Source organism: Watersipora subatra, chromosome 10 (genome assembly GCF_963576615.1).
Source record: "Watersipora subatra chromosome 10, tzWatSuba1.1, whole genome shotgun sequence".
Taxonomy (NCBI): Eukaryota; Metazoa; Bryozoa; class Gymnolaemata; order Cheilostomatida; family Watersiporidae; genus Watersipora; species Watersipora subatra.
In genome coordinates, this window is record NC_088717.1 from 4,920,024 (window position 1) to 4,942,621 (window position 22,598).

The 22,598-nt window shown below is 34.4% G+C and overlaps 1 protein-coding gene across 1 annotated transcript in view; it reads right to left on the bottom strand.

Moving 5' to 3' along the window:
- LOC137406683 (uncharacterized) overlaps window positions 1–10,324 on the bottom strand; it is an 82,045-nt gene extending 71,721 nt beyond the window's left edge. The window contains exon 1 of the mRNA XM_068093296.1: window positions 10,103–10,324. Coding sequence (XP_067949397.1) covers window positions 10,103–10,324 — 222 coding nt within the window. The remainder of the gene's footprint in view (window positions 1–10,102) is intronic.
- Between the last annotated feature and the right edge of the window lie 12,274 nt (window positions 10,325–22,598).

A 22,598-nucleotide genomic window follows, 5' to 3' on the forward strand; every position in this document is an offset into this window, starting at 1 on the left:
ATATATTTGATAATGCTGTCCAATATAATATAGCTATAAAATAATAAAATATGCTATATGATATAATATGGTATAATATGTGATAAAATATGGTACAGTAATATGTACTATAATAAAATACAAGATAATACAGTATAATGTAAAAAAATGATATACTATAATATATTCTTGATTATATAATACTATAAAGTATAATATAATAAAAACTACGTTTTTAAAATTTAGTTAAAATATTGATTTAGGGGCAAATAAAATGGTAAGCAATCTCTTGACACTTATTAAAGAAATATTAATAACTGCTGCCATAATGGTTCAGTTGGAAAGTCAGCATTTCACCAGGATTTATATCATCGTTATAACTTATGCTAGTGTTGATAGAAAATTACTAAAAACTAACCAAATACCTAAAAATCAATTTTGCATCAGCCTTTGAGAGCTAAGCAAGCAACAAAGAGCTGATATAAGAGTATTTGTTCTTGCGTTCTATCTAGATGAGTATGTCTGAAGGAGCAGTCACAGCGTATTCTTTCTCATCAGCGACAAGTGCTGAGACTAGCGAGTGTAAGTCGAGAAGCTGAGACGGGCCTGAAGAGGGTGTGAAGTAACGTGTTGTTGGTATAAGACTCATTTCTAACGAATACAAGTGCTTGTTTCAAGTGGCACAGCCCTAATACTAGCGAACACGATTCATCAACTTAGCGCTTCACAGCGACCAGTAACTTTCACTGCGTTTTCATTCTCTGAATGGGTTCGGAGTTGCTTCCACTCAAAATCTTAGTCAATTCAAATAAAGTCAACTTTGTAAGTTTCGCTTTGAGGGATACATCACACAAATCTTAGAAAGTCATGTAGTACAACTTTGAATCTTTGAAATAGTAGGATGCGAGTTCGTCAACAGTGAGCAACGACATATTCGCATCTGATATTTAGTAATTTACTAAATACTTCAATGGGTTACAGAGTATCAAATAATTGGAGGTATAGAACTACATGCAACTAAAAGTGTTGTATGTACCATCAAAATAGCATGCTAGCTTCCTTGGTTACTAGTTTAAACCATAACTGTCACGAACAACTTTTATCGTATTTACTAGGTAAATCAGACACGCTGACTCCAATTTTGTAATCAAAATAAAGATTAGTCCACTAACTTTCAGAGTAATGAAGGCTTTTTTACAGCGTTTTAATATCGGTCTTGAAAACAACACGATCGGCATAACAAGCTACGCCCATAAATATGTGACGTAACCTAGCTTTTTAGGAACAGAAGTTACGTAGGGATGTTTAGACCGATTTAGAATAATAGATATGGGTGTTTTAAAATCCATTAATATCTAAATTCAGCATTAAAAATAATATCAGTCTTTTCTGAAAGGTAGATGAGCTATTTAACATTGCATATTTAAAAAAGCGCGATAACAACGCTAGCTTGTGATAAAACCGCGCTTTTTGAGCTCATTTTCCTCGGCGTCCAGCCCATTTAAACATCATGTAACAAGCTACAAGCAATTTTAAATAGTTTATATACCTTTCATAAAAATCTGAAATTATTTTACAGGCTGGATTTAGATAATAATGGGTTTTAAGACACCCATCTCTATTATTCTAAATCGGACTAAACATTCCTAACTTCCGTTCCTGAAAAAGCTAGGTTTCGTCACATATTTATGGGCGGAGCTTGTAATGCCGCTTGTGTTGTTTTCGAAACGGATATTGAAACGCTTTAAAAAAGCCTAAATGACTTTGAAGGTTAGTGGACTAATCTTTATTTTGAGTACAAAATCGGAATTAGCGTGTCTTATTTACCTAGGAACAACGATAAAAGTTGTTCGTGACAGTTATGGTTTAATCAGATAGTCTTTTTCTTACTAAAACAAACTTCCCACTTTGTGGGCAAATGGCTAGTGGTAATGTACCAAAAGCAGCGAAACTTCACTCTGTCATAACCTCTGATTGTCGGCAAAAAAGATATCGTAAGGTAATTGTGTTTATCCTCTTTCTAATTACTTTATTTCAATTATTTATTTCAAACAAAAAATTTATTTTATTATTATGTAATGCAAGAATAATAAAAAGGAGAACAGTTAGCCAATCAAATCAAATAAATAATTTGAGATATACATGTACAGTTTAAAATGGATTGTTCTGTTGAGAGAACATATATTAGATGTAGTATTGTTAAAGGACTTTCAAATTGTTAAATTGTCAGAGTTGTTAATTTCAAAATAATTGTTAGACAACAATAATAAAACGGGAAAAAAGGCAACAGTTATCTGCTAAAATCTCTGCTAAGAGAACGGATATTAGGTGAAAGACTGTTAAAGCAGCTGGCAGTGACATTTTCAAAATAATTATTAGAGGTTATATGCAATTCGTTCATTTCACAGAAGCTAAAATGAGTTGGAACTTGTAATTATTATTCAAAACCTGTAGTTTGCCATAATTTGTAATTCTTCAAAAAGATTAAAAAATTTCAACACAAATACATCTATATTAATAATAATAATTTTTTTCTCATCTTCTTAATCAACTCCTTAAGGTGGCTGTTAACCATGATTATATCAAAATTTGATAAGAACATACAGCTGTTGACAACTCCCAATTATGCTAGTAGCCGAGTTGCCCACAACCGGTCTGCCAACTACAGCATCTATAGGAAATCATGATTAATACAGGAAGGATCAGCATCGCTCATCGAAAATGGTTGACATTTCTGAATGGATATTAGCACCTGCCTGCCTTGTCATTAATAGTTCACTATAACTCCTAAATGTCTGGCTGAGTTGCCTCTTTAGCAAGCCACGGGGATGCTAGTTGGGTAATTCTATAGATAGTAGATAAAACTATTAGCCTAACATCTCAATGTATATTATTAGAAATATTGGCTATAACAACATTTTTTACTTTGAGAGATCCTGATGAATAAGTTATATCTACATATCTTCATAAGCTATTTTTAGAATTGTAGGCAAATCGATTAAATGCTTGCACCAACTTATAGACTTACTAAGCAAGAAAGAAAGATTAAAACTGTAAAATGCAATTGAATTGTGAACTTTTCAGATTTTAGAGATCTTTTTAAGACCAAAATTGAAATTCTTGGCATAAAATGGATTTTGAGTTAATTATGTGAAGTTGACAAAACATTTTCTTAAAAAATATTTTCTTATTAAAGGTTTCAAGATGTTTCATGGTGTGTGTCCTCGTTTTTCACATAAAGTTAGATGTTTTCAACCCATTTCAACTTACGTGATATGAAAAAACTGCATACAACCGCTACCAATTTTTGAAAATGTCATCGCCAGCTGCTTTAACAATCTTCTACCTAATATCCATCCCTTATCAGAGAAAAGCATTTTAAACGCTATTAGTCAAACTATTCATTCGATTTTAGCAGATAACTGTTGCCCTTTTTTTCTTTTTTGCGTTTTATTATTGTTGTATGGCATAATTTGAAAAACATTTCTATTTAAAAAAAATAAAAGTATCGCCAATGAAGTATTATAAATATAAAACGACTGATTGGACAAGTCTACTACTTGCAAAGTTATGTAACAGATGAAAAAGCATCTGTGGTGACCATTCAGTCAATAGCTAGTTTTGTAGTTCAATTTAATTTCACTTCAAATATACATTTTTTAAGATTCTACCAACCAACCAGGTTTAACCATCATTGTTCATAAAGACCTTATAGCTGAAGAATTAAAAAAATATGTTATTTTTGCATAAATCCAAAAAATATTGACAATAAATTATTTTGTTCTAACTTGGGACTTTAAAGACAGATTTATCATTAATTTTTTTCAAAGACTTTTAAACTTTGTTCAAGTTTTCTGTTCTGTAGAGTTCCACACACTGAGAGATTGAAGTTCTACCAGTAAATCAGTAGTGTCTAGCAATCTATCACTCTTGTCTTTTATTTACTTGACAACGAAAAGCTTGCAATTTCACTTAATTACTAGTCTAAATTGAGCTGCGTCAGTAATTAGCATGGCCTACACTTATATACCGTATGTAACAGCGTAGGTCATTGGTATTGACAAGCCTTCTTCACATCACTCTCAGCCTTCCGTCACACAAAGCATACCGCTGGCCGGCTGCGCCTCTCAAATCACGCTAAAGCAACACATTCTAATGTTATAAGCTTTCAATGCCATAACGCTACAGTGAATAAAGACCAGCTATTCACACCAGTATAAATAACTTGCCATATAAATATGTTTATTACAAAAACAACCCTTTTCTATCCGGCGATATTACTTTTTTAGCTTAACAAAAGTGAATGCTAATGAGATATCTAAGCACACCTGATACAACCTAATCAACGGCTACAGGTATGATAAACTTGGTAAATGGATACAGTGATTAGCTCACTCAGGCATGCCAACTGTTATTGTAGCAACATACCTAATCGATGATCAGAAACATAGATTGAGTTTTGTAGAGCAAATGGCAGCAGTTCAGACCTCTCACTGCCTAAGTTAGTCAATGGATCTTTTTACCAAACTCAAAGTCCTTAAAAAGTTGTTTTACTAGCTATAACTGGAATGTTTACCAACATTATACATTCGTTATTGTTTTGGTAAACATTCTAAATATAATAACTCATACACATTCCTAAATATATGCAGTTATGTGTAGCTATAATGTATGCTATAGCTAGCTATGTTGATAGTAATCCTTACTAGTATGAAGCTCACCTTTCAAGGCTTCAGTACTTAGCAGGGTAAAACGTATTCATAGGAAAGTAAAAAATTATAAAAATTGAAAAAATGCATAAAATACATGAATCTCTCTCATAGTTTGACCCAGTGAAATCCCTCCCCGAGCATCCTTGCGATACTGTCAACGCAGATTGCTGTTTTTCTGTCACGTTTCATGAAGTGTTAAAGTGCAGTGATTCTGACACCCTTCAACATGCCTCTTAAACATCCTCAACTCTCAAAATTATAAAATAAACTTAAGAAAAAGAGGAAAATGCTTACGATTAATGAAAAAGTGACTTTGAAATTAGGTTCTAGTTTATGGTTTGGGTGCCGGTCTGGAACAACCATGGAAAACTAAGGATTACTGTACTGTTAGACAGACGAATGAGTCGTGTTTCCTTTACTCATAGACTCTATCCAAGATAACTAGGCAGACGGTAACAAGCTTACTATATTATATAACCTTTTTACAGGATATCTTTCAACCTGTATAAGCATTGCTGCTAGCTGATTTAGACAGTAGCCATTTTAGATGAGATTATGATGGTGTACCGATTTACTGATGCTGGCAGGTTATGGATATGACCTTGGAATGATAGTGATAGTTCAGCTATGATTTATTAGATGATAGAAAAATTGACATCGTGAAGAGGAAGGTGAGGAGATGGGGGTGGGTTTTAAAGAACTGCGAAGGATAACAGGAAATAGAGCAGGCTGTAGCCCAAATGTTAAAGCAAAATGGAAACAGTCATTGTCATCCCGACAGACTGCTATGATTTCAGGTTAAGCTAACCATCAGGCAAGTTTATTTGATTAACAGCCTAGGAGAAGGTGCGTAGAAGGAAAGATGGTACTTTTGAACTCTGGAATGTGCAATTTACGTACAGTACGCCATTCGAATTTAAACTGTATAACCCTCACAATTTTAAGTGAGATGATAGTTTTGGCCGCAAAACATCAAAAGCTGGCAGATGACAACCAACTCAGTCTCTAATCACAGTTGAAAAGCTGTAGACTGAGATCTTTGCTAATACGTAGTTTAATTTTTGCAGGCTAATATAACCGAACACTTGCCTTATAATAAATGCATTCTGTGTTTGCTCAAAATGTCTTATTAAAAACATTTGCGGGTCTTCGAAGGAGTGATTACCATGTAGGTGACATAGCTCTGAAAGCGGTATGTAAAAGATAACCACGTGTTCATGAAAATGTTCAAAACTAGAGGAATGATTATCATGTACCTAATCTAACAGGTTTTTTTTGGTATTTTGATGTGAGCACCTCTCTTAAATACATCTAGAAAATTTGAAAGCACCCGCGCATAGCTCAAATCAATTGCCTATGTTATAGGCTGTTTTCAATTAGACAAGCCAATGCTTTTTAACAATTGCATTTAATGTTTGTGATGACCTTATGACCTCTAGTCTGTAGCACTTGGGGTAATTTCAGGTTATTAAGCACTGCCAAAAGCGTCGGGATATAATAGAATTTTTTAAATAAACCCTAGTAGCGGCAGAGGGTGAAATTAACTTGGCTTGTTTTAATGCCTGACAGCTTCATGAACAGTTATATAATATATAACTGTTCAGGAAGCTGTCAGGCATTAAGCCCAAAGTTTTTCCAAACAATATTATTGTTTGGAAAAACTGGGCTCATTAAACTAATTTTCTACCAACGCAATCTGTCAATTTACAGATAAACTAGCTTTTACATTGGCTATGACTGTCATTATCACTAACCACACTATAAACTACATTTGGGCAGCACAGGCTAGTGTGAGCAGTAAATACATTTTGTAACTGACAGCAATAACAGTACCAGTACTTGCTGTCAAATGCCGCTGTATGCGTGTGTGTGCATGTGCTCTAAAAAACCAATTATGGGAAAAATTGGTAAATTCTCATTCAAACTAAGCATTACTTTTTCCAAGTTAGAAGAGTTTTTTAGCTATAATTTTGTATGAAATAATTTTAAAAGTTTATTTATATCTCTACTAAATATCAAAATATTTTGAATAGCTAAATTTATATAGATTATTCAAAAGTAACACTTTGTAAGCAAAGAATTCAGAAATATATTTAGCGATGACACTTGATGTCTCATTGGATAGAACCTCAGCTAGCAATTGGCCAGGATCCTATTTAAATTATTGATTGAGATAGAACAAGATAAAATTTAAAACTTCGGTAAATTTTCAATTTTATACTTTCAAGCTTTTTAATTTCAAGACTTTTTAATTTGAAGTTTTTTCAATTTCAAGTTTATTTTAATTGTAAGAATTTTTAATACTAAGTTTTTCAATTTAAAATTTTTTCAATATACAGTTTTTTTAATTTGAAATGTTTTTAACTTCAAGTTTTTAATAATGTTATGTTAAGGTTTGTTCTGTTTGATTTTTGACACTTAATAATATAGGCCTTGTTCAGTCAGCCCACTGATGTCTAGTTCTAATTATTGATGAATGGAGAAGAAGCAGCTGTGGTGGTTATGTCAAGGTCATGTCAAACTCATTAACATGGCTGGCAGAGTTTCGATCTTTTCGCCTTAAACCTTTTTATGCTGTGTTTTGTCGTTTATACCAAAAATTGTTACCTCTAATGATTGGCTGTTTATTTTTACTTTTTGATGGTACTTCACTTTTTGGCAAAATTTGTTTCGGGCCAACTTGTTTCCATGAGCAATGTTTAGTGAAATTGTTTTTAGAATTGAATTTGAAATTTTAAAATGGCTCAATACTTGTAACAGACTTGTTCTACCAACCTTTCCTTGTCAACTAGTGTTAATTTATTTGATGATTTAATATAAATAATTTATTTTATTTTTATTTTCTAACGATGATATTTTTCTTATCATCAATCGAGCCTTTTTTAATCAAGTTGACAGTTGAGAACATGCAAGAAGGTATGATAGCGGCAAAGTCCACACATTCTATAAAAATGTTCAGTGGGCAGACAACTTCATTTAAATATAGATTAATTTCTTCATCAATTGTTAAGCGTTTGATAAGTGCAACCCAAGCCAATGACCAATCCGATGCCTTGTCATTTTAATTAAGTAGCGATGATGAAGTAGCGATGATCTACTCAACTAAACAACTTAATGCTCTCGGTGAATCATCATCACCGGTTCTGAAAAAAAACCTTTTTCAGAACCAGTGATGATTTTACAATTTTACATTTTTTAAAATGGCCTGTTTGTCTTAAAAACAATTATTACAATGGCTATAGTTATGGGAGAGCTATCATTCTTTGCAGGCCCGTATTCCCTGGGGCGGCTGGCCGGCTGAGTCGCCCCAACTTTTTGGGAATTTTTCACGGCTAAGTCAAACTCGGATAACTCACCCTCGGATAAAATGTAACATTTCATCTCAAACACAAGGTTAACTCGAACGGATTTGGTTTGTCAGTTCCAACGAAATGATAAATTGCTTCAGATAACTCGACCTCATTTATTCGAAAAGTTATTTGCCCAACGGCCATGGACACGGTTTTTATCGCTGTAGAATATCACTTCATTCCAAGCCATAGAGACAAACATCAACTTTTAGTAGTTTTTAGGCGTCATTATTATCATCATCAGCGGCAAAATATTCTTGTTAACGACTTTTATAAAGGTTTGCAAAAGATCAAGTTTTACCAAACACCCGCTTGGCCATGTCCCATCGAAAGTATAAAAACCTCCGAATGAACTTAAAATAAAATCCGCAAAATTGATCTTTGTTAAAACGCTCAAAAGAAAAAGCTGTCTTTTTTCTGAGCGTTTTAATTGCGGTCAAGTTTTGCCTATTTTAATTTTGAAACGTCTCGTCAGTCACATCACCTAAAACAAAACTAATCTCAAAAAATAGAAAATTGTTGATACTTTCCGATAAAAGTTTTTAAAACTTCACATGAGAGGCCCGGCTGAGGCCCTACATGAGAGAAACCTGTTGGGGGCTCACACCGTCCCCCTCCACACCCCTAGGTGTTCATAACTAGTCGCCTAACATTAGCCGCCCCAACTTGCAACCGGTGAATACAGGCCTGATCCTTTGGATACGCACTACTAAAGAACTCAATGAGTGGCTATCTGTCAATATGAGCAGTATTATATCATTATTATGACATTCGAAAAACTGCAAAGTAATACATTCAACCTTTGTTGGGGTTTATAAAACATTTAAATATTATAAAAATACACAAAAAACTGTTCACCTTTAAATGCTTTAAAATATGAAAACAGTCTGCGTTTTGCAAAGTAAACATTTTGTTCGTATGCGCGATACCTTGAAGCTTTAGTAAGATGCATGATAGGCTTGCTGCAAGCAGAGGCTCTGCGTGCGTTGCAGAAGAGTTGCTGTTGTAGAAAAAAAATGGCTCAGTGATCATCGCTTGACATGTATGAGTCCACTGGCAAAGAAACATGACGACTGGACGACTGCAGACATGACCAGAAGCAAAGAGTAATTTAAGGTTGGATGATATTCCCGTTACTGTCAGTAACCTTTTTTTGGAATTGACCCCAAACCTGTTGTTTGCAGTTCAGGCATTCTAGATCACTGGGCGATTAAAATGCATGGCTGTCAGCATTTGAAAATCTCAAAAGACCAAAAGTGCTAACCTACTCTGGTTTTTGATTAAATCTACGCGTAAGTTACTACGGTGTATTATAGTAGTTAAAATACTCGTGCCACATCTCCTTGCGTCTCGAGGCATCACTTATTACAGTTGATTACTTGCGGGTATTAAGTGAGAACTATTGAATGGTGATTAGCGCTTTGCAGTTTGATTTCTACTGACTATTAATGCTTGCATAATGTTATTGAATTAGAGAAAACAAAAGAATACAAAAGAAATTGGTTTGCTTTATGGCAGTATAGCCTAATGACTGATCATGATTAGTATATTGATCATTTCGGTGGAGAGAATTGTTTGCGTAGTGTAACGGCTCTGCAGACCAATACTAGTAGCAAAACTAGATGAATGCGGTGTATAACACGCTATTTCTGCCCTTTTGACACCGGCAGCAAGGAGCGATTTAGGAAACATTAAGCGATGCAATGAACTAGACATATGGCGAACAGTCAATGGTCTGCTCATAGTCGACATCTACTGATTCGAAGGAACAATTTATAGTTGATTCAGAAGCTTCTCTCGCTATGCATATGTATTGGTAACTATTAAAACACAAAAATGTAGCAACCAGTGTACTTTTCTTTAAAATTTTTGAGTTCAATATGTTCATTTCGTAAAGCGATAGATTAATTTATTAAAAAAGGAAAATGCTAGCTAGTCGATCAAAAAACCTAAAGGATATCTCACCCTCCTTTCTACGAAAAAACCCCATTATTCATTTTCTTATACCTTGAAATGAACTTATATTAAAACAAGGAACATTCGCTAGAACGAAGAACTTACGCTAAATAGTGACCTAATCTCAAGAAATTTTGGCTTCGTTTCTCCGAGATCAGAAGGAAAGAAATCATAGAACAACGCCTTGGTAGCTGACTCTTCCTGTTGGCTAGCTCTCGCTGACATGACATAGGGGATATAATCACCAAAAGATAGCTTGTTCTTTTCTTTCGCTGCCAATGATCCAACACAAAGCAGTACGAGGAGCTGCACTGACACCCTCATCATCTCTGCTAAATCATATCATCCTGCAAAGCATGAATTTTAGGTAAACTGCTAGACAAAAACCGTGTTAGAGGAATGAAAAGACTATCCTACCTACTGCTAATGAACAGTGGAATTAATAACGATTTTATGATTTGCTGCCAACTTTGGCTCAAGCTTGTAGTTAGAGCAAGCGTAGAAGCTTCAATTTTATTTTATTTTGAAATAAACCTTTTCTTTTCAAGCATGATCGCAGAGATGTAGGCCTATATGCCTACTCGAGATTACCAATAAACAACTTTGAAGACTAAACATGCAATCATAAATAAAGCTGAATGTAAAATTGAATTGGGTATAATGTAAATTGTAGTTTCAAGTCCCTAAATAGAGATAGCAGCTCCTTAGATTTTAGCTTCAGAAAGCAGCCATTTATATGTGGAAATTATATATCAAATTAATTACAGCAATACAAAATGAAGCTGCATGTGCATTGACTTTATTAGCAAGCAGATTCGAGTCAGACACTGGTCAAGCGGTCTACCTACCATCAAGTGTTTAGTTAACTGCCTTGAGCTTACCTGGTACTAGTTGACCTGGGAGCATGTAAGCGGCTCTACTTCATGCTTTGCTTCTGAGCATGATCAGTTCTATATGCCAACTACGTTAGGTCAAAGCGAAACTGCTCAGTAATTGGCTATTCCGAAAGCTTGAGAAAATGTACAACGCTTGACCAAACAGGAGGTTTTGGAACATTTTGTACAAATAATTTATTATTGGTACAAAAAAACGTAATGAGTAATATAGTTTAAAAAACAAATTATTACTTCTAACAGTTTATTTGGCGTAAACAAAAACTTTTAAAAATAATTGGGAGGAAAATCGATCAATGTAACAGCCAATTGGCATTGAGCAGCTAAAGAGAGAGCGGGCAGCCTGTCTAGGAGTCCATAGGCGCGGCATAGAGCAAGATAAAGCCAGAGGAGTCAGCTAGAAACTAGTAAAAATGAACAAGAACAAGAAGTTCGTTTGTAATTGATCATCAGCAAAGATGAATCTATCACGATACTGGCTAACATCGAGGATAACAATCTGTCTACTGGCTGGGCTTCTTCCCTCTAGCCTTGGTGCAAAAGACTCGACAGCTTTGGCGACCACTAGATATGGTGATGCAGCTCAAGATCCTGACTATTGGATAAAGAATGCACATTCCACGAGCTGTGAGCACAAGAAAATGCGAACATTCGTCGTCAGCTGGAGAAAAGGAGAAGTTTCATCGTTTGTTATACGGCAGAATGTTAGGGTAAGCGCTAATCAGTGATAGGTTTTCAAGGGCTTGTTGAGCCAGGTTTGTTGGGCAAGGCTTTCAAGATGCTTATTGTTGAAGCACTGCCGATGAACAGATCGTTCTGAAAGCCTAACGGTTGTGTAACACTGTATACGAATAATCGCTTTTAGCCTTTTTAAGAAAAGGTTATCTAAAAATTGGCGTGCAACTTTGTTTAAGGCTATAGGAGTACATTATATCAGGTGATGTCTATTTATTACCTAATTCACCAATTTACTAAACCCAGGTGTAGCTATCGGCAATCTCATACTCCTAGATCTTTTCTATCCTTGACTTTTCTAATGAGGTGTTGAACGCAGCTGTTGGACTTATCTTTAGAGCTGTCAACCGATTGGAACTGGTGAGTCATCATGACTAATAGGTAGAGGGGTGCTGAGGAATTCTCGGCTACCAGAATTCTCCTGTAGGTTAAAGGTCAATCTAGCTTAACATGTTAGTTAGTCCTTTAAAATTTGGTCAGCTGTCTAGATACTAGCTTGGAACGAAAATGAGTAAATCTCAATGCTTGTTTTCTATATTTTACCTACGCGCTGACCTCTGCAGACTAATGATTTTGATGACCAGCTTTTAAGATTGAAAATGTTCAATTGTTTTTGGTATTTGTAGCTTCATGAAGTCTAAGTTATTAACTTTGTAAATATAAACTTTTTTCTAAATTTTTAAATCATCAAATTATTGTGTATAAACTTCCATATTAATTGCAAAAGTGCTTCTTTAAGGCTCCAGTGATTCGTTCTTGTCTTGTTGTATAAATGGTTGGCTGCTTATGAAATACAATTGTTTGCTGATAAGTTCAGCAGTTGCTGCCAAGGACTGCACAGCGCTTGATTAAGGCAGATGTATTACACGACTATGGCATTACTTCTTATCTGGTTTCAAGACCCCCACAATTCTAATTAAAGTTTACAAAAGCCATTTTTTCAGTTCGAAGTATTTTCCTAATCGATCTAAACATTGATGGAAGTTTTTCAGGCAATAGACTTTGGGTTCAGACGTATCGCTACCTCGACCAATTCGGTTTAAATGTAGACTACCAACTTGCACTAACAAATATAATCTCTACAATAGTAAGAGTCGTGTCTGTCTGTCCGTCCAAAGCCGCGCTAAGAGTTTTTAGGAAAAGAGATTGCGCCTCACTAGAATCAAACCCAGATATTCGGCTTCTCAGCCAAGCGCGCTACCATCCGAGACACTCGACCATCTTTGTACAGGAATATTTATACACATAGTTATTACACGGAACGATTTCTCATGGCACACAAGACTGTCAGTGTACTGGTTTCTGTCGAATAATGAAAAAGGTATAGCCTTGTTTAACCATATTTGGCTCTTTTAATGTGACTAGCTGTGGGCATGTTTTCTGCTATAGGGACGTTAGAACATTTATATAAACTTATTGTTATAGATAAATATTATGCAACAACATAATGAGAAAAACATGTTCTTGAGAGAATCATAAAAGCTGATGAAATCATCTTCATCGACATTTAAAATAAACATTTGATGTAGGGTAAATGTGAGTGGTTTTCTTCGGTGAACAAATTTTGTTTCTAACAGTATGGAATGTAATATTCTTGTTTATCCATGTATGCTAACAAAAGAGTCTAGTTGTAGCATGATATCTTCCTGTCCAATCAATAATAATTGTACACATTGTAATAGTCGACATGAGTTATTGACAGCTATCGGATCGGCTGCCCGCCTAGCCTTGCATGGATACTATTATTCACCTTAGCGCCTGCTAAATTAGCTGCTCGCGTCTCTTGGTATAATTATATGCTAGAGTTTGTATGTTAGCCACATTTGTTGTGCATATCTCAGAATGCTGAGATACGTCTGCATGACCTTCAAACGCAAGGTCGATATAATTCGCATGTTTTTGACTTTTGGCTGATATTTGGCAATTCAAAGCGAAAGCCATAGCTGTTAGGTGTCTTTTTGAAAAAAAACATTAAATGTATAGCTTTTTATTTGAAAAAGGAAGCTAACTTCAGGTCGTCATGAAAGTTATACTATTATATTATTATAATAGTATAACTTTTATTAGACTGCTTACTATACGATTATATATTATTATAGGTCATCTTTCATGTTGATTTTCGTAATATAACTTGAAAGCATTTGAGACATCTTCAAATATCTGTACGATAACAACTAGACACCTTTACAAGTGTTTGTAGAGTGTTGGATTATGAAAAATGAGCTTTACACAGCAAACGATATGAATCCACATTGTTTCACATAATCAGAGTGCCATTATTCCGTTTTCTACACACGCTTTAAGTGTAGCCTAGAGGGTTTCTTTCCCGGCCCACTTCAAAGAGCTATTAATCCTTGAACAAACACTCACAAACAAATATAATCCCTGGTAATATGACATCGAATGCTATAATGTGCCGTAATACCAACAGCAAACATCACTTCAAACCTCTTACACTAACACTCTGTCTGCCAGGTAAATGAATCTCCCCTGCCAATCACAAAATATCCCTTTAGCCCATGATTTTTGCGTGCCATGAGTTTAGACAGCGGCAAGGGGGTTAATATGTAGATCACTGTTTGTTTAATGGAAAACAAAAAGACATTCGGCCATCGTATCTGGCTACAATACCTCTCTCGAATCAGTGAGCCAATCGAAGTTTAGAATTCTATATCAAGACAGGAGAGCAAGTTTGGAACTTGATATTTAGATGCAGTAGTCTAGGTGAATTCCATTCCACTCTTGTCTCACAGAATAGGCTTCAAACACAAGTAAACTTCGGTTCTGACAGGGGGAGATTTTTTACGCTCCTAGTTACAGTAAGCTTTTTGATCGTTGCTTTTACGTTACAGCGAAGAATGAAATTGAAATAAATGCCTTCGGATGACGAAGACCGTCTGTCTTCCAAGTCGGGTTATTAGGCGCGACATCGAGCAGCTGACCTATATTGATTCATGGTTTCTCTTTCATTGTGGAGAAGTGATTAAACATTTTCTAAGAGTCTTGGGAAGCTAATAGCTATTCATCTAGGTAATGTAGTGGAGGTCCTTAGCGGTTCTGTGAAAGCCTTGAATAGCACTCTTTGTTACTCATTATATTTTCTCTCTAAATAGTCGGTTTTTATAGCTGAGAAGTTTAATAACACCTTTACTCAAGATCGACTGCGAGGCATGTTGGAATTGCTACGAGTTACAATGAGTGAGCCGCTCTAACTGTTTATGTAAATATCGTATGTCGAATTCCTTAGATCTGTCTGAAATGCGGTGCTTTTCTATCGACAAAGAAAGCATGCTTCAAGTATTCATTATTTGTCTGCTGAGGTTAAAATAAATAAAGGTTTTTTTCGTCAAAGCTCTCCATATGTTAAGCCTACGTGTTATACAATTTGTATAACCTCAACCGTAAACTGCTGTTCTCATTTCTTTTGGCACTTAGGAGTTGTACTCTCTTTACAAATGGCTTGTAGAATGTAGAAAGGTTGTTGTTAACGAACAAAAATGCATTTAAAAAGCTTAACTTAATTGTAGTTATCAAACTTTTAGCTCCCTGAGACGCTTGGGCCAGTCACGTAGAGCACACGACTCGTACATACCTGCAAATTTTTTATTCACATTACGGTAGACACATTTATATCGCATACCTCCTATAATGTAAATTCCACATAACGTAAAGAATTTAAGTAAAGTTTTTGCTTTGTGGTGCATAAAATAATTCCATATAACGTAAAGCGTGATGTCGGCGAAAGTTCTCATATTCGATTTGAAGAGCGCTCATCTTGTTATTTTTATTGTGCATAGGCTACTTGTACCTAGCAGTCTAGCTCGCCGTGTGAAATCGTCAGGGTGTTGATAGAGCACATGTATATAGTAAGTAGCAAAGTGATTATTCTGTGTAGGATTTACATACAATGTAGAGAAATGTAGAGTCTCGGCCTATTGATTTATATGTCACGAGTTGAACTATCCTCGAAAGCTATCTTTTATCATAACTTTGGGCCTTTTAGACGAATAGATGGACCAATAGATAGACAACGCTATTATCATAGTAAAGTTATATTTTTGTTTTAGAAATATAAAGCATTTTTGTTGTTTTCTTTTTATAAGATAGACCTTGCTGTCTAGAATAGAAGAAAAAACTCGAGGTAAATTGGCGTTGAAAATATGTGTTTTCCATAAATCATAACCATGAACTGAGTGAAGGTAATAAGAAAAAAGGAGAAAAGTTGTTGGTACAAACCAATAATACAACAGTTACTGTACGTACACTCATTAGATTAAAAGTTAGTCTTGTTTTTTTTCTTTTTTGAAAGGCAAAGAGCTGAGTTTGTGAAAATCTTGGAGCAGATTAGACAATTTACATATATTTTATTGCTTGTATAAGGTAAATCCCTATAACATAAACGTTCCCGGAACGGATTGTTTACGTTGTAGGAGCCTCTACTGTATCAGCAATAACAACCTAATTAGAACGATTTTTCACATGAGTTGGTTCCACAAATCTTTTCTGTTATGAATTATTTGCAGTCAAACCTTGAAATATGATCAGCCAACTAACTTAACCATTCCGACTTTGAAACCTTCCAGTATTTGTTTCATATGTTAAAACAGTCATATGAATGAGCAAATACTTATAGCCTATATGAATCTGTCGCAGTTTGTTTTATTCCATTCCCTTATTAAAAATGATGCGTATATCAAGTAATTACATAAATAGCATTACACGAAACTGTAAAATACCAAATATGCAATCCATGATGGTATGTAAAAACTATAGAGCAATTTTACAAAGGAGCAATTTTTATTATTATTTGACCTTGGGACGTGCAAGTAGAAGTGTAATCTCGACATTAAGTGCATTCAGTAGAAAGTAAATTATAAAACTATGGAGTGTAACTTGTTTAAACCTTTACTAAATGTAGTGTAATTCAAATTTTTTTTAATTTTTGGTTAATTTTCTACCAGCCTTTATGCTCTCATCAATGTAATGTTTAGTGTTAGTTGTGTTTAAAAAATTTTGGACACTACGTTATATGTAGGAAATCATTTTGTATGCCAAAACAATTATTTGCCTAACTTGTGCGTCCGATCTTAAAATATTGGTTTGCAAGTTCTGGTTCAACTGTATCTATAATTGATTAATGGCCTTCAGTGCTTTCTGGTTTACAGGGCACTATAGTCATCGATGAGGAACCAGCAAAAACTGGTTCCAGTCATGATGTTCACTTTGCACTCAACTGGACCACATCCAACGAAGATCTTTTGATGGCAGTAGAAGACAACTTTGCTCTGACCGAAGATAGCGAAAAACATAATGAGGTTCTTGTTCGTGTGGTAAGCAACTTTGTGACAGCGTTAATTTTGCATATTTATTAAAATTATATATATTATGTAATATATATTATATATAATAATATTATTTTGAAGTTTATTAAAAACTACAGGTTAAAATCATTACTATCAGTAGGAATGATTTTAACCTGTAGTTTTTAATAAACTTCATAACCAGCTCTAATTGACTCGATTATTGAGCACTTTACAGTGTAAACTACATATACTAATAATATTATTATATATAGTATATATTTTTATTAAAAAAATTATTATATTATTATACAATATCGTATTATTATATATGATAATGTAGTACTTCAATATAAATTAGGTATATAATATATACATTCATATATATATATTTGGATGTATTATGAATTATAGTTATTAACCCTTTGGCAGGCAAGTTTTTTGGGCTATTTGAGACAACTGGGCAGATTAATTTTTCACAAATTGATTTAAAAAAAGTCATTGATACACTTTTATTTAGGATATTGTATACGCGTATTATGTTTTTATTATACAGGTAAATACAAATAAACATTTATTATAAGTCAAATTCTTATATAAGTGTTTTTCTAGCTATAGTACTTTTGGAAGCGTTTGCCCTTGCAGAGGCCTACACCACAATCTTGACATCATGTGCTTATTATTGTTCCTCTATAGCTTTGCCTATAGCCTTTGGAGGACGCCATGACAGTAAAAGAAAGTTGTTGCACTTTGAGAAAATATTCAGAAAGCATTAACAGAAGCATAAACAAGCTACAAACAAAATTCTCCATTTTATTCAAATATGTTTTTATTTCTGATTTTTTATTCGTTTAGTATTGCAAAAATGATCTTTTTTTCTCAAAACGGCTAATTTTTTTGTTGCTAATAGAGACCAATATATTGTAGTTTACTATTAGTAAAAATATTAAATAAAAAAGGCAATAAGCTTACCAGAAATCAATTTATAAAAAACGTTCGCTTGCGACACAATAGTCGCTCTGCCCATTGACGCCAGTGTCGCGAAACGACAATAATGTCGCTATGCCTGCAAAAGGGTTGATTAATAATTATAATATATATTATGAATGCATCACTTGTATATCAGTTGAAACAAGGCGAAGAAATGATTTTAAGACATTGTAAGACATCAATAGTATGCAGTCAGAAGTCAACAGTTCTTTTTCACCGATTTTATGGTAGCTTCTTTCATACAGTATGTTTAGCCAAAGCATGTAGAAAATGTTAGCTGCTTTTTTCACGCTCAGTAAATGTTGTTGGATTAGAGTTTACGAGTTTAGAAGACAACTCCCAGACCTGTTATTTAAAATCAAGCATAAGCAATTTTAGCCGCAATTTAATTTGTTTTCAATAGTTTATTTTAAGAATTAAATGTTATGCTATACTGTGTAATAATACAATCCATAAACTTTAAATGTAAACATAATTTTGTTCTTTGTTTCTATGAATTGTGTAAACGAAACTTTTTAAAAATTTGGTGGCTTTTTTGTTTATGAAGATATGTATGATAAGGTGTATGTATATACTTAAGAAGGTGTGTATAGGTATAAGCTTTGGGACTAAAAGGGCTAATCTAGTTCAATTTAATTATAGTTTAATATTTAGTATGGCTAGTGGCCTAGATTAAAACCATTGTCCTGTTTACACGAAGGGATGAAAGCGAGACAGTAGCAAAGTACTAAAGCGGATAGACAAGATAACTTTTTCATTAATGATCTATGTCATTGTAGCAAAACTGCAGTGTTTGTCCAGGACTCTTCGATGATTGCTGAACATGACTAAATATCTAAGGAATAGGTTAACGCGAGTGCATAAGCTCGTATTTGAAGAGTTTGTTACTGTACTCTTCCTTTTATTTAACATAATTTGAGCCACAATCAATACTTGGACAAGCGACTTACTCAATGTGAAGCATTTTGTTTAATTAACAGTAATTATATTATAGACAAGGATGGTAGTAGCTAGCACTTTAATCAGGCCTCTATTGATCTACATCTTGTCACTACCAAATGAATGTCAAGGTTGTTACTGGTAGTTTTGAAATGATAATCGGTTGTTTTCTTTGCGTGATGTTTCTTTTTGACTACAGAGAAGATCGTTTTCATCGACTATTTTAAATTATCAGTAACATACGTTTGAAGTTGTCTAAATGCATGAGACTCCATACTTGTTTCGTAAAAATAGAATATTATTTTACTTATCTGATTTTAGTATTCTTTCGAAATAGATTGATGGACATAATCATAATTTTAACTAACTCAGATTTAAAATGAGCTTTTCTTAAACTGTTTTGACTGAATCATCTTTTTACATTTTTGTATCAAAATTTACTCACCCGCTAACTCAGCGCACTTCCTAGAATAGGTGCTTTTTAACCAAGATAAATCCTTGTATCAACTCTTACAAGCTCATTATCATTTATACATCATTTTTTAAATGTACTCAATCAGCATTTAAAAATATTTTTAAAAAATCAAATATTCTCATCACTGTTAGTTGCCATTGTAGCAGAAAGGAGATAACTTCTAAATACAATGTGATGACTTTGAATTTTTTAGTTGGCAAAAGAGCTATGAATAAGTTACACAAGAAAATGTATTAAATGAACAGCTATTTTATGTAAATTATTTGGTCACCCAGTCAAATTGAAATGAAGGTAAACATACAAACTTGCCATGCTTTTAAATACAATAATTTACTCTTTAAGAATTCATAGGTGTATCCTTGCACTGTATATCATCACACCTGCTGTTTTTGCACTGTATCTCCCTGCACCTTGACAGTTGCCTTCAATATTTCACCTTTTATACTTAAAGCTATGTTCTTGAAATATTCTTGTCTTTTCCATAATGCTCCACAGATGGTAAGATAATATTTCACTTGGTTCAGCATGCTCATTTGTTGTCTGATAATCTATATCGTTCCACTTGCCGCTACTAACATGTTATCTCGGACACAATCATGCCACGCTCACTTCGTTAATTGTATTTTATTTGCTAAAGAATGGTCAAATACTAACAATTCTGCTCATGCCTTGCGCTAGCTTTTTGACTTGTATGGTCACTAACCGCTAGGAGAGAAATGTGCTTAGGCTATATATTTTCAAACGATCTTGCTATTAAACAAAGCTTGAATATAATAAATAAAAGTTTTCTACTCTCCTTCCTTGTAGTCGTTTGAATGTAGAGTTGTCTTTCAGTATGTCGGAGATGTACGGTCGAAGACTCCACTTTCTCCGATTGTCGTCGGTGGAACAGTTACTGGTTTTCTCCTGCTCATGGCTGTGGTGATTGTCGTTCTATATTTAACGAGGAGGCAGGAAGAGAATGTAGAGGTCAACGTAGATGCGACCCCGAGTGTTTCTACTGGAGGTAAGGGACTCAATATGGCTCAATAAATATCTCATGACTCACCCTATACTCTCTCAGAAGTTTTTCACAGCTTGAATTGTCAGTTGTATACTTTCTGGTCATAGTTTCCTTTTAAACTGGTCAAATGAGAAATCAAAAAATGACTGGGAAAGGTCAGAAACCGCAAGCCTAAATGGTATTGGAAAGGAATTTAGAAATCAATAGATTTAGGAATACAGAAAATAATAATAGTTAATTATATGCAAATTTACTATTTACTAAAAACAATACAAAATTGTGTCATGCCTGCTGATTTACCTGTCAGGTAAATTACCTCTTTCTGTATATTACGATGTCGGCCAATTACTTTTTATAAGCAAATTATCAAGCGGCAACATCATCGTCAAGTTATTATATTTTTAGGATTCCTTGCTGATCGAATCGTTACAAAAGTGTGTGGAAGGGCCTAATTTGTTGTTTTAGCTTTCAGACCTGTTTATATAAGTGTTCATGCTCGCACTCGCTACAAGGTTTCAAAATTGAAATCGACAAAGCGCTAACGCAGTTGAACGCCTAGAAGAAAAATTTGTGCCGATATGACATCACTAGTTGCTCGGCTGCCTGTCTCTCTTGTTATTCATATCAGCTATTGTGTTCAAGTTGCAGCGTTACGTGTCTCTATTCCGTCGATCTCTTTGCAACTATAGACGTCATAATCGCACTTTTGCTTGAATCTGAGCGTTTTAACCACAATCAATTTTTGTCAATTTTAATTTTGATACATCCTGGCTCACAGATCACCTCAAACATCAAAAACCATCGCAAATGATAGAAAAATACCTATGCTTTCTGATAATATCTACCAAAATTGTGTGTTTGTCCATCTTTAAACCAATTTATAGTAAACACATACTTCAAAAGAAGCTGGGTTGTCTCATTCAGCATATTGCTTTAGCCAGCTTCATATCAGTTAATCGTCTACCTAAGTCTATGCACATGGTAGACGCAGTTTTTCGTAAGGTTTTGAGCCTGATCCAGCTTTCCATCACCGTCTCGATAATTCTCCGCTTGCACCAATAACTCTCACTTTGACTATTCTGTCTATGTTGGTGATCAAGGACCTCTTGTGTCAAAGTATCGCATAACTTTTCTTGAGTTTATCTGGCATTTCTCTCTTTGATTGGAACTTGTTGGCCCAAATTCCTTCGCCGCCTCTGAAACAACTGTTTGGAAGATTTGTAGCAGTGCTACAAATCACAAATTCTTTGCTAACTTGATTGACATTCTCTACTACAATATATGTATTATAGTTACACCGCTTTGGTTACACCGCTTATTTTTAAAGTGAAAAATAGCAAACTGTAGACAGGCCTGAAAACAGATTGCTGCCAACCTATTGTTAGGCCACATCAACAGAAGTTTGGAGAGTAAAGAAGACAGCTTGTGTCTGAAAATAGCCTTATTCAGCCAAACTAATACCAAACCAATGTTTGCAGCGGCATCCTCAGAATAAAAGTATATATTGTAAAATCCCATATAGTATCAGTTATTGCTTAGTAAATACATCAGTTTCCTGTAGTCTCAACATCAGGGCAGTCAACACTTGGGCAGCGTATGACATGCTCAGAACTGACCCGGGCATAGGTTATATGCTTCAGAATTAGCATCCTCCCAGAGCACTGAATATTAATAATGATAAGAATTATTTTTATTACACTAATAATAATACACTCATGCAGTCAGGAATATAAAAGTAACGTATAAATTCAGTGCAATTAAACAGATATTAAAATATCTAGCTAAATTTGGTACTATTCAGAAATATTTGAAAATCCATTAAAAAACTATCTTACTTACTTTCATAGAAGGGATTTTTTTTATGCAAAATAGGAAAATATTACAACTCCTGGAAGATCAGCTCAATTTTCTGTCAGCGACTGTTTTGACATACATTGTGACTATTTTATACTCTAGTTCTCGGAAGACACAGTCGGTTGTCAGTATTCACAGGCACTCCTAGTGATGACATTGAGCTGCAGTTACTTACTGGTAGGAAATGCATGGCATCCCTGGCTGACAATTACTAGCAGCCGATTTATCGCTAATCGAATGCTCCAGTGTATAAATTTTCTTTTTAGATGTTGGAGTGATTACTCTATTGTTTACCCAATCATAAACTAGAGTTAGCAAGACTCATTACTAGTTGTGATTGGACAGCAAGACAATGATTTATTGCTAGTTGTGATTGGACAGCAAGGCTTTGTGATTTATTACTAGTTATGAT